Below are 14651 nucleotides of genomic sequence, written 5' to 3' on the forward strand. Positions count from 1 at the left end.
CTCTGCAAATGTCAAGCCCATCGGAAGAGCTCCTCCGCTCGTGGGCCCGAAAGATAACCCAGCAACTGGGCGCGGAATGGCTAGCTACAATCACGATAGATGATAAGCGGGACCAACGGAAGAAGATATGCTTGGCGTATAACAAGACGGCACAGCGCGTGGGATTCTCCTAATACAGAGCGAGGCGGCTGCAAGAGCACTTGACTGTACAATACATTGCGACATGCTGTTCGGAGCTCGCGGGGTCTGGCTGTCCGCAGCGGTCTCCTGTGCCTTGGCGACTCTGGAGATCTCTCATCCGGAGGAAGCAATATCAGAATATCGAGCGCCTGGAGGCACTGATCTAGATGGCAACAATAATCAAAGACATTCGGCGATAGCCTCGCCTCTTGGGCGACGTATCGATGTGGGCAGTTTCCAGCCTGTACACCTGACGAGGACACACTCTTCCGGTCAAACACAACAAACAAGTGCGAGAGCACGGCAGCGTCATTCGTACGACGATCAGAATCATGATGGCATTAACGATGACTACGTCCCCTCTGGACAACGCCTGATCGATGCCCATGCTGTGGAAGCACAGAAGGTTGGCAGTCAATACCTCATGATGGCAGCCCCTGCAGATGGTCCCGTACACAAGCGGCAGGCGAACGCAGTAAGTACGTCTATGGCATTCGTTATTAGCTCATTCTCACACGCTGTTCAGGCTTATGTCGATGGAAACGGGAAAATCAGCAACGATTGTCGGAACGTGCCAATCTACGAGATCGACAACGGCACACTCTCTATCTTCGTGAGCAATACACAGTACTACTATACCACGGACAGTGGCATAGACATCCAACCCTTCGTTCCATCATTGAGCCGAGGATCAATCACGAAGTCGTTCCGTTTAGCTGGAGATGGCGAAGTGCTGTGGGAGAATGCTGCTTTCGATGGTGGACAAGCTCAATTTTGCTTAACCAAAGATGGGACACTCTTCTCAGTTTTCCGACAAGCTGCGAGACCGCAAGACTGCTTGATCATTCGACTCTTGCTCTTCGTAGTGTCCTCATGCGCCAGGATGCCCGAATACGTATCGACTTTGGTCCAAACGCAAACGACGGAGAGAGTCACGGTGTCAAATCAAGTCTCGACCTACCTCCAGACTGTGACCAGCACCTACCAGACCGTCCTCGCAGCTTCCACCGTCACAGCCACAGCGACCTACCAAACCACTATTCCGGCTTCGACTGCTACAGTGACTACTATTGGCATCATTACAACCACACGGATATCAACGAGTGTCGTACCCGCATCTACTATTACCACAACAGCTGTTTCAACCCAGGCTGCCAGCACTATCACGGCCACTTACCAGACGACCATCCCAGCTTCGACAATTGTGACCACTTATCAGACCACATATCCTGCGACGACAGTTGTGCAAACCGTGGTTTCAACTGCCCCAACTGCAACCACAACGATCCAACGAACGACGACAGGACCTCCAGCCACGAGGACGAGCTTCTTGCCGGGTACAACGGTGACTGCCACGACAGTAAGACTGTCCTACTACTCGCCACCACCTCTATGCGATAATCAAGGAGTGGAGTATGGAGTCTTCCATAACGTTCCAGTTTACAACCAGGCCACCTACGATCCAATCATGATGAAAGGTCGAGCCGCAGGCGGTACACACGATTACGTCTACACCACGGGAAACATCTCCCATCCTTCTGGTTATTCCAACCTGTGCCCTACCTCGAGCACTGCCAGAATTTACGACAACCCAACCGGGTTCCAGTGTGTTGAGTTGACCACAAACCACCGCTGGTACATGTATCCACCCATGGATGGAAACTGGCTATTCGAATTCGCCGCCTGGGACGATCAAATGTATTTCTGGGCAGGACCTCTTGCACGAAGGGGCTGGGCACGCAACAACACCAATTTCCTCGGCGATAATGTCAACCTTCCCAATACCCCTTCGCGGAATTACACTATGTATCTGAGAGGCGGAGAGTACGTTCCCATGCGTCTCGCCAACCCGAACGGCGGAGGCGCGGTGTACTTTTTTATGAGAATTTGGGATCCTAATGGGAATCTTTTCCAAGATCGTGATATCGTTTCGCCGCACATTGTGCGCTGGTCTTGTGATGGAGTGGCGGCGCCGAGGTGGGAGAGATTTGGTTTCGAAGAAGGAGCAGCAGCGTAATATTGAGAAATGGCAGTCTCGATGAAAGCACGGAGAGCAGTGTGCTCGACCGACTGTATCATAGTTTAACTTGATACCTTTTCCGATGATGTGATGAAGTTCGCCCAAAGCTCCTGTGCGCGATAAGTCCGAGTCTCGGGATCGACATCGGATATACCATTCAGGTCAACGAAAGGGCGCGGAACTTCTTCCGTGTACGAAAAAACATTGCTAAGACGCGTCTTCACACCCATCAATTTCCATCAATCTCGAACACTTTCCCATCGATAGTCGTAAGATGCTTTGTCATTTCGGTGTCGGTGTGTACTTTCAACCCGCCGAAGCAAAGTTACTGCAAGCCTCTTCACGAAAGATGGAATCCACTCTCGCGTCAAAATTACCGCTTTCAGAACTGATGTCATGGCTCGTGCATGCGGCGAATGATTCGAGATCTGCCTTCTAGTAGCTAGGGAAAAAGATTTCTGGTAAGGACTGTGATTTTCTACATACATGTTTGACACTGGTGTTTCTGCTTCAACAGCAGCTTGACACCATCTTCTTGAATGAGCGGTAGCCTTGGCCCAGCAACGACATCGACAGGTACACGAAGAAAAAGAACCGCCATGAACGACCCAGAAAAGTCCCTTGAGGTGCAATCAGGATCACGGGATCAGGATCAAGTACACGAAGGGAAAGAAGAGGCAGAGACACCAGAACGATCCTCAACACCAGAGCTTGACGACGCAGACAATGATGGCGAACCCCACCACAATGCCGCCCTAACAAAAACAAAATCTCTCGAACAACAAGTCTCGCTCCCTAGAGAAATCCTTGTGGTGGGCCTCATAGCCCTCGCACAATTCACAACACAAGTCGGTCTCGGCCAAACACTTTCCATCCTCCACGTGATCGGCGATGACTTTGGAATCACGAATCCCGGAATTCTGGCCTGGTTAATCGCAGGATATTCGCTCACAGTCGGTACCTTCATCTTGTTCACTGGAAGACTGGGAGATTTGTTTGGGTGGAAGAAGATGCTCGTGATCGGATATGTTTGGTTCGCGGTGTGGTCGGTTGTCGCAGGACTGGCGGTCTACTCGAATCATGTGCTCTTTGTTTTCGCCAGAGTTCTTCAAGGTATAGGGCCTGCGATCTGTTTGCCGAATGGGCTGGCTTTGCTCGGCGGACTGTATGGACCGGGGAAGAGGAAGAATATGGCTTTTGCTGTGTTTGGTGCTTGTGCTCCGGGAGGATCGATTGTGGGCGCCGTCTTCGGAGGTCTGTTTGCTTTGGCTTGGTGGCCTTGGACTTTCTGGTCTTTTGGAATTGCCCTTCTGGGAATCGCTGGAGTAGCTGCGTGGGCGATACCAGATCCGCAGGGTCACAAGCCGGGTCTGAATGGGCACAAACTGTTCTCTTGGGCTGCAGTCTGGGAGCTTGATCTTCTTGGAGCCGTCACTGGAATCTTGGGCTTGCTGCTCATCAACTTCGCATGGAATAATGCCCCAATCGTTGGATGGAGCAATGCCCAATGTATCGTCACGCTTATTGTGGGTGTCTTGCTCATGCCCGCATTCTTCTGGATCGAGACTCGTGTTGCACGCAACCCACTTCTGCCCATCGAGGTCTTCACCGCGAGCAACGCATTCGTCCTGGGCTGTATTGCCCTTGGCTGGGCGAACTTCGGTATCTGGATCTTCTACCTTTGGCAAATTCTCGAAGAGCTTCGAGGAGCTTCTCCACTGCTCGCATCGGCGTACCTCTCTCCCGTCACGGTGGCTGGAGCTGTTGCGGCAGTCGTGACCGGATCACTTCTGCACAGGACCCGGCCAGCCGTGGTCATGATGATCGCTATGTCGGCATTGTGAGTCTTGCTCTAGCCATGTACCATTGTTGTTGGCATTCACTAACATTGAATAGTCTGATTGGTTCCGTCCTCATCGCGACTTTACCAGTACGACAAATCTACTGGGCGCAAATATTCGTCACGACGCTCATCACTCCATTCGGCATGGACATGTCCTTTCCGGCTGCGACTCTTGTGGTATCGGACTCGGTACAAAAATCGAAGCAAGGGGTTGCTGCTAGTCTTGTGAATACGATTGTGAGTTGCTTTCCAGTCTTCTTCTGTTATGACTTGTGATTGCCTTGGCATAAAGCTCGCCCTTTTCGGTCTGAGAGAGCTGTGATCGACGTGCACTTTGCCGCCGTGCACTCGCTCGAACTGCTCGATTTGCATTTGCAAAAAGTGGAGTTCTGAGTCGTCTGCCGCTGCTGGAGGGTACTTGGGCTGTCGGAATAGACTGTGCCGGATGGACTTTCGCTTGGCTTCCGTTAAACCTTCGATTGTTTCGCATGAGCGCATAGCTGCCGATAAGTGTTCCATGCTGACGTCTGCTGCGCAGGTCAATTACAGCATCTCTCTCGGTCTTGGTTTCGCAGGCACTGTCGAAGTGCATGTCAACAACGGAGGGAGAACAGAAGCAGATGTACTTCACGGCTACAGGAGTGGCTTGTACATGGGTATCGGCTTGGCCGGGCTGGGGATCGCGTTGGCAATTTTGTTCCTGGTCAAGACTCTGTATGATGAGAGGAAGTCCGCAAGGCAGGATACTGGGCATCAGAGAAAGAGTACATCTATCACATCGATAGAATAGCTGAACATTAACGTATATCACGTTGCGGCCTGAGCTCTTTATTCTTGCCGCGCAGGAAGCGGAGCTGAGGATGAACGAAAACGTCACTTTACTCAAGACAGGGGATGCTTGTCCCAGGAATCCTGTGAGCTCGGTACCATCAGCTGCGCACAGTCGCTTAGAGAAGTCGTTGGGTCGAATTCCAGACCATTATCACGCTGAATGATCACCGTTTCTCGAGCGAGTCGTGACTTCGGATCAAGCATACCCACCAGGGTGGTCAATGGACAGGTCGGCCGGCCACAGCACTGCTGCCGGCCCTGCCGGCCGATTCAGCGGCCGTGTCCGTCCGTCCGGACGAGAGCCTCTCATTGGCCATGCCGTCCACCGGAGCCCTGTCCGCTGTTCGCCTTGCCTAATTAGGAAGGATGTTGAAAAATGAAGCCAGAGGAAGGTGTTGTTAGCCCTCTATTCGCACGTCTGTCTGCTGGCTGTTGCCTTCATATGAGCTTGACATCTCACTGTCCACGTCGCCGCTAAAGTGATCGTCTTGCGCTCTTACCACCTCCTTTGTGTGTCTCTTCAACACAAAGTCGTTCTTGAACCAATTTCGCAGTAGTTGGTGTGATTGTGCGTAGTCTGTCTTCGTCTGCCACCTCTCATTGTCGAGAACGTGGCCAGCTAAGCTAAACTCACGCTCACACGCGCTCGAGCTCGCCGGCGTGGCCAGTAGGTCGAATGCTAGCTTGGACAACAATGGATATCGCTGGCGATTGTCACGCCACCATTGGACGACATTAATAGGCTTGTTGCCAACCATATAAGGTGTCAGAGGCTCGGCAAGATAACGCTGCAGATCGTCTTGCAACACAGTGTCCGTGAGCATTAACGATGCCGTGTAATCGTCGACCTCGCGTTCACGTGTCGCCGGCCTAGTTGTTGGTGCTGGACACCGCATCTTATACTCATTATAGAGCTCTTCAATCGCGTGTCGTGCCTTCACTGTCCATAGCGTGGACGCCTCGATATCGTCTTGATTCTGCTGCTGCGACTGCCGTTGCTTGCACTTCGCTTTCGCCTTATTCTTGCGCTGCGTATTGTCGTCTTTCATACCACCCCAGTGCTGCTCGAACCAGCTCATCTTGAGCGATGGATGTAACGCCACGGCGGCACGGTAGGCAGGCGTGCGATCGCTGAGTCGATAGTACTTGTCGAGCTTCTTCCAACCAAGATTGACTATCGCCTTAAGGTGTGAGTTGGCCGCGTGTTCATGGTCTGACTTCGCCTTCTCAAGTGTAGTTAGCAGTGACTCCAAAGCTGTCAACGACTGCCACAATCCACCGAAGTGTTGGCCATCTGCTTGGACCTTCAGCGACGCCATCTTCAGCGGCTTGAGAAGCTTCAATATCTCCTTCAACTCGGCCCAGTCATCCGCGGTGAGTATGTCTTCACGAAGGTCGTCAATGAACTGTAAGCAATACAGCTCTATTGGATCTTTGAGCTCGAGGCCACGCTCGATCATGTCGTGGTCAGATTGCCACTTAATCCCGCCGTTCAACACTAGCTCGACAAGTCGTGTGTCTGCCTCGCGTTGTTTTGATCGAAAGACGTGTCGTCGTGCCTCGCTATAGTGAGCATGGATCACGATATTATGGAGCTTGCCAACACAGCCCTTCTTTCGCCATGCTGTCTGACGATCGACGGCATTACGTAGAGATAGAGCGCGTTGAAACTCGTATACGATCTCGCTGTCTTCGAGCTCCTCGTCTTCCTTATTCATGTCGTTGCAAGCCTGGTCAATACACTCGATGTCGACGCCGTAGAGCATAGCCTTAACGACTAAGTTGATGAAGTGGCCAGCGCAGCGAAGGCGGCACTTGTGAGGGTGTCGGAGACTTGGTATTTCGCGCCTAATAGCTTCGATCGTCGTGTCGTTGTTAGACGCGTTGTCGGCCATAAAGTAGGTCAGTTTGGACGCGATATCATACTGTCTGATCAGCTTGAGAAGGATGTTTGCCTGCTCTTCACCAGTGTGATTGCCATAGGTTGGTACGAGTCCAATAAGTACTGTCTTCAGCTGATAGTCCTTATCGAAGTAGTGAGCATGAACACCTAAGAAGTCGGTGCCGCCATCGATGTCTGCTAGCCACGCGTCAAACGACAAAGCGATGCCGCTTATCGCCGTAGCCATATCGCTCTTTACTCGAGGCAGTGTCTTCTTACACAAGTCGACGATCCAAGCTCGCGGGGTGTTGTGAGAAGTAGGGAATAGCATCTCGAGAACAGGTTGACGATACGTAGCTAGCCGCTTCAGTCGTTCAGATGCTAGAGCGCGAAGTGAGTGCTCATCTGTTACGGCATACTCGAGGAATAGCGACCTCCACTCGGTACGATCAACAGGAGTCTTCTCGGTCGTCCTTTGACGCTTGATCATACTAGCGATGTTGCCGTCGTCTACCGGACGCCTCTTACACTGCTTGTACGTGCCATCGAGCTCGTAGCCATGCTTGCCTAGGTGTCTGCGTATCGAGTTCGTTCCTCCACCAGTCCGAATGACCTTCACCTTCCTGTGATCCTTATGGCTGCTGTCGAAGCACAGACGACACAGCCAGTAGTTGGTGAAGCTCTGAAGATGCGTAACAGCCTCACCATGCTGCCAGACCCACGCTCTGTGCTCTGCCTTGCCTGGCGGTGTCGGGTAAAAGTCGCGAAGAGCTTTTCCATCGACGAGGAAGCCGGTCCGCGTATAACGCGTCCGGAGGACGGTTCCGAGCTGCGATTCGGCGTGGATTTGTGTCAGGTCGATGCTGTGGGTGGCGCTTATGCTGGAGGTACCGCCTGCCATCGTGGTGTGTGCGTAAATGCCAATGATCAGGTGGGCGATCGAGGGACTTTGGCATGTGAAGGAAACGCGTCCCCAGTCGCGTTCTGAGAAGTCGCGCGTGGGAGGTCGGCGCACGGGCCGGCGTCTCTGCAGGCTGGCATCTGACCAATCAAACACGCTCTTATTCATCAATTGACCCAGACCCTAACAACACCCCTAGGAACGACATTCTCATCAACAAGGTCAATTCACATGCCATGGACACCGGTGATTCACTTACATGTCCGGACGGACGCTAGCATTAATAATGCCGGCCGGCAGATACCCCATTAGCTGTCCATCCGGCCGGACACCGTCCGGACGGCATGGCCACGAAAAATGACCCGTCCATTGACCACCCTGATACCCACAAGCCTTGATGTACTGGTCAAGCCGTAGCAATGTAGTCTCTGCTCACCACGCGTAACCGAGCTGACTTCCATAGGCTACTTCGCAACCGCTGAGCTTACGCTACGATCATCCAGCTTGATCGTCTCAACGCCATCGTCCCGACGCCTCGCAAGAAGCACTGAGAACACCACCATAGACAAAGTCGCAAGGAAGAGCGGGATCATGATCCATCTGGCCACGGTCTACATGATGACAACTCGTTAGTGTCTAGTCGCATCAGGCCGAAAAAAGACTTACTGCAAGCGTGCATGTCTGCTCGAGCTCGTTTCCATTGTAGCCAATACCGCTTGCAAATTCGTACACGCCACAATACCAGCCCACAAAATTGTACGTCCCATTGTATCCCAGGGTTCTTTCGTCATCTGTCAAGTTCTCTGGAGGCGGGACTTGATATCCAGTTGTGCGCGGTCGTGAGCTGATATTCGCTGCTTGGTTGTAGACCAACCCGACTACTGCCGTGAAACAGCATACTAAGGAATATACCACATAATCGGAGATGGGAAACCTGAATTGCTTCTTGTCTATCTTTTGACTCTAGAAGGACGATCAGCAGTGCGAGAAGCTCATCGGACCACCCTGGATACACACCTTGATTACCGAACCACGAATACTGATCAAGACGATCAGCAGCATACTCAGTGCCAGGATTGTGACCGAGGAGCCAGCAACAGCCCTTTCATTGCCATCATGAATGACTCTGGGCATGGGCGAAAACCACCAGCCGGAATACTCGTCCAGGCGGCCGTCCAACGTGATTGCAGTTCCAGCACCTGTCGTTTCATAGCTGTCCCATCGTTGATCAACATTCAAGGCCCAGAAGGCAGATATGACTCCACCAATTGAGAGGAGGAAAGCAACGCAACAGGAGACCAAAAATGCGATCGACACGAGGTTGGAATTCGCCATAGTCTGTACTTGGTTGGTAAAGCTGAACAACAAAACAAGCGAAAACGACAGACTTTGTACTGCCGATGTACTTTAAGCATGTACTACTGTGCCGCAAACACGCATGATCCAACGACGCCAGACCATAGCGTTTGGCAACACTTTTCTCACGCACGTGTGAGTCTTGGTAGCACATTGGCAATCCTGCGCTAACTGGTATCAGCTCTTAGCTTTCGCCATCTGAGTTCAATAGTGGTGAAAGGGAGCGTGCTCTTCCTATGAGCTACTCAGGCCAAGACCAGCCAGTTCAAGGGCTCCTGCAAAAAGACAAGATGCAGCATGCCGAGTTCGCGGCGTGGGACAGCGAAGATCTGCCCCACGCCGCACCCGCCTAGACTTACAACCTTATCTTCACTGCATCGGAAGCATTTGCTCCAACCGCTCAGATGGATGGAATGCGAAATAAATGCAATTTGTTTCTGCTTCGTTGGGACCCAGCAGGCCGATTCGTGCAGCATTCGGGTACTCCGACTGTACATCGTGGCGCGTAGCAGTAGTCCGAGGTGCTTAATATCACTCCTTCATCGTAAGTTCAAACTCTGTGCTCTGCTGCAAAGGGAAACAGAAAACCGTAGATGGACATGACATGCAAGTAGTACGTCCGACCGGCGCCAAGCCCTTTGAAGTTGTGCCTGCTGGTCTGCTGGCAATCTGGCAACAGAGCGATCGCTGCCTGGTACTTGTCATGGCCTGAGTGAGTGGACGGCTTGTACGATTGTCGTAGACTGAAACACAGCAGGGCCATGACTGAGGCATGGCTGGCGATCGGTCCTGCATTCCCAAGGTCATCAGCGACTCCAAGTTTTGGGGGAGGTTGGAGACAGGCGCTGGAGGATCGCAATGTTATTATCAATCTCAAAATCCCAAGACACATTCGAGGTCTACGGGCAGCGCTTAGGATTACCGTAGAGGCCAGTGAGGCATTTCGACGAACGTGTTCGCTTTGCTTGCCTCCAGGGAGCAAGAAGTCCTTGGTTCATCCATAATTAAGGTAGTGGAGCGTAATTGTATGTCATCGACTCATCTTCCTTTTTGATAGAGAGGCACCGGGTATGCAGTCTTGCTTGATGTTCACGTACCCATCGTTTTGATGGATAGAATGATGGTAGGCAAAGACTCGAAGGCGAAAGGGTAGACTGTGCAAGAGAAGTACTTTCCACCTCAATCTCCAATGTCTTGGCAAAACACATGCGTAAGGCCACAAGGCCGCAATGACGCAACCCCAATTCGTAATCGAGCTCGAGCTCGACCGCCTCTGCCGACTGCAAGTGTCCATAGCCGAAAAGCATTGGAGAAGTAGACCTATAGCTACCTCACCACTCCTCACAATGTCCTCCACTCTTCTCATACCACCTCTCCTCCTCCATCCTCACCACATATACCACCACCAAAATGTCCCACCCTAAAACCGCCCGCGCCTGGACCTACACCAACGGCTACCCAGGCACTCTCAAACAATCCACCATAACCATCCCACCAGAAAATGAAATCCTCCAAACACCCACCCAATTCCTCATCCGCATCTCCTCCTGCGCCCTCAACCCCGTCGACATCCAAACCCAAAACCTCCCCAACTGGAACCTCCCCTTCACACCCTTGAACTACAACACTCCCAAAGGAACCGTAATGGATTTCTCCGGCACAGTAATCCTTTCAGGCTCCGAAGTCCCTTTTGCTCCCGGCGATGAAATCTTCGGAATGACATTAGCACCTTACCAACCCGCCCGAGGAGCACTAGCAGAATACGCAGTCTTCGATACAAAAACATGTCCAGCTGCAAAAAAACCGCAAGAATGGAGTTTTGAGGAGGCGGCGGGAGTGAGTTTGGTTTATTTGACTGCGAGGGCTTGTATCGAACAAATACGCAAATGGGTGGAACAATCTTCCTCTAAACGTATTGCCATCTTAGGCGGTTCATCAAGTGTAGGAATCTACACAACTCTTCTCGCAAAAAAAGAAGGCTGGAAAGTCATTTCCTCCTCTTCTGGCCAAAATAAAGAGTTTTGTCTGGAGACATTAGGAGCGGATGAACATGTGGATTATACTTCACAGAATGTGAGAAAAGTGGTAGAAGAATTTGGACCGGATGCTGTGGTGGATTGTGTAGGAGGGACGGAATGTATTGGGTTGAGGACGAGTAAGCGGTATATTTCGATTGTGGGGGATAAGACGGGACGGACGATGATGGGGGGGCCGTGAGTTTTTTTTTACCTCTTTTCTTTTCTTACTGACTTTGAAGGTGGTGGTGGGTCGGCTGACGGTTTTTGTACAGGTACACGTACTACGATTTCCTGCATCCGATCACAGCTGCGACGCAGTGGATTCGATGGGCAAAAGGAGAAGTCGGACTGGGGGAGAGTTATGATGTTGTGATTTTGAGTCCGAAGAAGGAGTGGTTGGAAGATGCGACGAGGACGTTGAGGAAGGAGGATATTCATATTGATAGTGTGCATGCGTTCGAGGATGCGAAGAAGGCTTTTGAGAGGTTGAATACGGGCCGGGCGAAGGGGAAGGTTGTGATCAAGGTGGCGAGTAAGTTGTGATTGATCGTAGCATGGCATTGTGATACAGCAGCATTTGTATTCAGTTTCATGGCATTGTAGCCTGGTGTTTTCGTTCATTACTTTCGTTTGAGTATCTGCCGTAGCTTTCGTGAGGCAGTCAGCTTCGCACCAGTATGCACACTCTCCTGTCGCAGCCGGCCTCTCGTGAACTTGATTTCTTCTGCTCCATTGTGGCGAGGCTCCGCTGCGCCTGTCAAACTTTTCCTGCTTGAGCAACCTCCTCACACTTGTCGTGAATCACTTCAGGAATCTTTGAGACACCCACTCCGCAATGAACGTCAGGTCAATGACTCCCAGGGCCATGGCTCCTATGTGAAGGCCGCCGATGTTGTGTGTCATGGTAGGGCGCAAACGTAATCCGAGGACCGGCAACATGAAGCCGCTGAAGAAAGCGAAGTAGATGGCAGGATCGTTGACTCCACACAGACGAGTGAACCCGAAGAAGTTCAGTGCATCTGCTGCGATCGAAGAACTGATTGAGAGGAGCGGAAGGGCGATATCATTGAAGTTCTCTGTTGGCATGTTGGGCTGCTGAGTCGTTCGTGGTGACTGGTTTGGACGTGGTGATCTTCTTTTCGCTCAGGGCTTCGGTAGCAGAGCTGAGTTGGGTCTCGGGCTGTTGAGCTCAGAGGTGGAAGCCTGTGCTGGGCTTTATGACACTCCAGGTAGAGGAGCACAAATAAGTCCTTAGTTGTGAAAGCACAAACAAATGTGCTTGGAAGTCACATCAGTCTTCTCGTCAATTCAAGACTTGTAGTCTCACTCGCAATCTCGTTGACCGGCGTCGACAACTGCTCGTTGGGGTAGAAGGCGAAGGGTTCAGCCCTTCTTCATTGACAGTCGTAGGCTGGTGGCAGGAGGCTGATGGCATTACACCACATAGTCACTTTGCATGAGTAGCTTTGGTGTGGTCAAGCAAGGCAGGACCTGAAGGGCATTTCGTAGATTCTGCAGCCACTGCTAACCCTCTTACGGGTCGTGCGAAGCACAGCAGTACCTTGTCAAAGCTTCACCCAGGTGAACTGATCTGCTGCTTGACGCGATCAAGTGCAGGCGAAGTCGGCGTCGGAGCGGATCGAGAGGGCATCCAGACAGTACCCTGTGGCGTGACATTGCGCCCAACATCTGGCAATAGCGGTGCATTCGGGAACTCAATCTTGTTGAATGCCAGCTCGGTCTTCTCGTCCGAATACCGTACGTCGTTCGCTTGAGTTGGCGATTCAGGTGCCGCAATGCCAAATGGCATGCTCATGCCTTTTGTGAAGATTCTCTCCGAAACATGCTTGATCCATCGCACCCATCGCCAGTGTTTGTTGTTACGAAAGTATCGCTCAGCGATGTACAGCAGAAAGAAGCAAGACATGTCGCCTGTCGCGCCGTGTCCGGTTTCAACGAAGAATGGGACTAGTCGACAAAAGCTGAGTACATAGAAGAGAAGTTCCTTTTCGGTGACAGCGTGCTTTTCGTCTGGTCGCCAGCCAGGGATTAGTCGCTGTCTCATGTCGTGCAGAGATCTGATCGTTTGTCGAAGCATGTACATGCGTAGCCAATGCGAGCTGTGAATGTATGCAATCTCAAAGCCTGGAAAACGAAAGGCGCGTGTCATTGTCCGGTCTGTGACGAGATCAGAGAACGGGTGGAAGTGTTCAATCTCTACTAGTGCAATCCACGACTTGTCGTCTCGGGCCTCTCTCGCGTGTAAGGCCATCAAATTGCGTCGCATCTGCATCTGCATTTCGTTGCAGTCAAACAAGAGATCGTCCAAGTCATTCGATGAACCTGCATGGTTCAGGTCGAGGCGATCATGGCGTTCCAGCAGGGCCGGAAGACGAAGTCCAAGATGATTGGACTCGCTGTAGTCATCATGTGCGGTCGCTCTCGCCTCCACAGCACTCCACTTCTCCGTTGTGTAGGGATCTTGTTTGCGGAGTAACAGTGACATAGCCAGGGACCCACTCGTGATCTGGAAGAACATATGTAGAGCCAGCTGGCTGTTCATGATGGACGCAGGCCCGCGAGCATCGATAATCCGTTGTATGCCGCGTTGGTGACTTACCCAGGAGGCTCCTTGGACGCGAAATTCGGTGTAAAATTCACAAGAGGATAGCATACAGGTCGTGGCCATTACTGTGTCATCGTGCACGCTCTCCGGCTTGGACAGCGCGACTCGCAGGCTCGCCAGGGACTTTGTGTAGGCTTCAATGGCCTTTTGAATGAGGTTCCTGTCGTGATGTATCGATCCGATCTGGACCAGCGCCAGAGCATCGAGCGCGTGTGGAAGACATGGCCTACACTCTTGCTGAGAAAACATCAAGTGGGTAAGGAGATTCTTGTTTGATGACCACACACCCTGGCCGTGGGAAGACACGTCCCGCGGAACATAGTAGCGGAGGAAGGTCTCGTACAGACGGACGCGAATTGCGGCTGGCGAATGCAGCGATAAGGCAGGATTGGTGTAGGCCAAGGGATTGGGTGTGACGGGCGCTGTTTGGCGTAGGTTCGGCGGCTGCGTTCCTGCGTCAAAGGAGGCCCACGTGAAAGTCAGCTTCTCGGGAGGTGATGTTCCTGTGGGAGAGGCCTTGCTTGATCTTCTCGGCCCGTCCGGGAACGTGTTATCGGCCTGAAGACGGAGCACGGTCTGATCCGTCTGGTCGTGGAACTCGATGTCGCCTTTGCGTGCGACCTTGTAGCCCGGACACGCCACCCCATGAATCAGGCACTTCCGACAGCCCGGGCGCTCTTCCGAGCATCGGATCTTGCGCTGTCTGCACTTGAGGCAGCCCGTACTCCTCAGCGGCATCCCAAGGCCGTGTCCCTGCTCTGGCTCATGTCGGTAGTTGCGCAGAGTCGACGTCCGCCACTGGATGCCGCGGATCGTCGCTCTCGCTTACTCACGCGAAGCTCCATCGCGACTCCACTTGGGCCGGATTCCAGCGCGGCCACTGCCGGTTTGGGGCGCGCCGACATCTGGATTCTTCCACGTGCTCTGCTGGGTGGTTGTCGGCGGTCGTCGAGAGGCTGGAGACGTATCAATGGCGTGCTAGCGCACTCGGCAA

General features: G+C 52.4%; 6 protein-coding genes across 6 annotated transcripts; 3 read left to right on the plus strand and 3 right to left on the minus strand.

The window, feature by feature from the left end:
• Positions 1-223: 223 nt before the first annotated feature.
• On the plus strand, positions 224-2197 carry CKM354_001031600 (uncharacterized protein; the record flags this gene model as incomplete). Its single annotated transcript, XM_044805770.1, has 2 exons — positions 224-655; positions 707-2197. The coding sequence occupies 2 exons, from the start codon at positions 224-226 to the stop codon at positions 2195-2197; spliced, it is 1923 nt and encodes a 640-aa protein (XP_044661705.1).
• A 542-nt stretch (positions 2198-2739) lies between these two features.
• Positions 2740-4833, plus strand: CKM354_001031700 (uncharacterized protein; the record flags this gene model as incomplete). The annotated part of the gene is made up of 3 exons (XM_044805771.1): positions 2740-4040; positions 4097-4280; positions 4582-4833. 3 exons carry the CDS (start codon positions 2740-2742, stop codon positions 4831-4833), a joined length of 1737 nt encoding a protein of 578 aa, XP_044661706.1.
• Positions 4834-8121: 3288 nt separating this feature from the next.
• CKM354_001031800 (uncharacterized protein) lies at positions 8122-8992 on the minus strand (the record flags this gene model as incomplete). The annotated part of the gene is made up of 3 exons (XM_044805772.1): positions 8122-8268; positions 8324-8620; positions 8675-8992. The coding sequence occupies 3 exons, from the start codon at positions 8990-8992 to the stop codon at positions 8122-8124; spliced, it is 762 nt and encodes a 253-aa protein (XP_044661707.1).
• Positions 8993-10423: 1431 nt separating this feature from the next.
• On the plus strand, positions 10424-11574 carry CKM354_001031900 (uncharacterized protein; the record flags this gene model as incomplete). The annotated part of the gene is made up of 2 exons (XM_044805773.1): positions 10424-11226; positions 11304-11574. 2 exons carry the CDS (start codon positions 10424-10426, stop codon positions 11572-11574), a joined length of 1074 nt encoding a protein of 357 aa, XP_044661708.1.
• A 258-nt stretch (positions 11575-11832) lies between these two features.
• CKM354_001032000 (uncharacterized protein) lies at positions 11833-12117 on the minus strand (the record flags this gene model as incomplete). Its single annotated transcript, XM_044805774.1, has 1 exon — positions 11833-12117. The coding sequence occupies one exon, from the start codon at positions 12115-12117 to the stop codon at positions 11833-11835; it is 285 nt and encodes a 94-aa protein (XP_044661709.1).
• Positions 12118-12604: 487 nt separating this feature from the next.
• On the minus strand, positions 12605-14395 carry CKM354_001032100 (uncharacterized protein; the record flags this gene model as incomplete). Its single annotated transcript, XM_044805775.1, has 1 exon — positions 12605-14395. The coding sequence occupies one exon, from the start codon at positions 14393-14395 to the stop codon at positions 12605-12607; it is 1791 nt and encodes a 596-aa protein (XP_044661710.1).
• Positions 14396-14651: the final 256 nt, after the last annotated feature.

This window comes from Cercospora kikuchii, assembly GCF_019650295.1.
Source record: "Cercospora kikuchii DNA, contig_00007, whole genome shotgun sequence".
Classification (NCBI taxonomy): Eukaryota; Fungi; Ascomycota; class Dothideomycetes; order Mycosphaerellales; family Mycosphaerellaceae; genus Cercospora; species Cercospora kikuchii.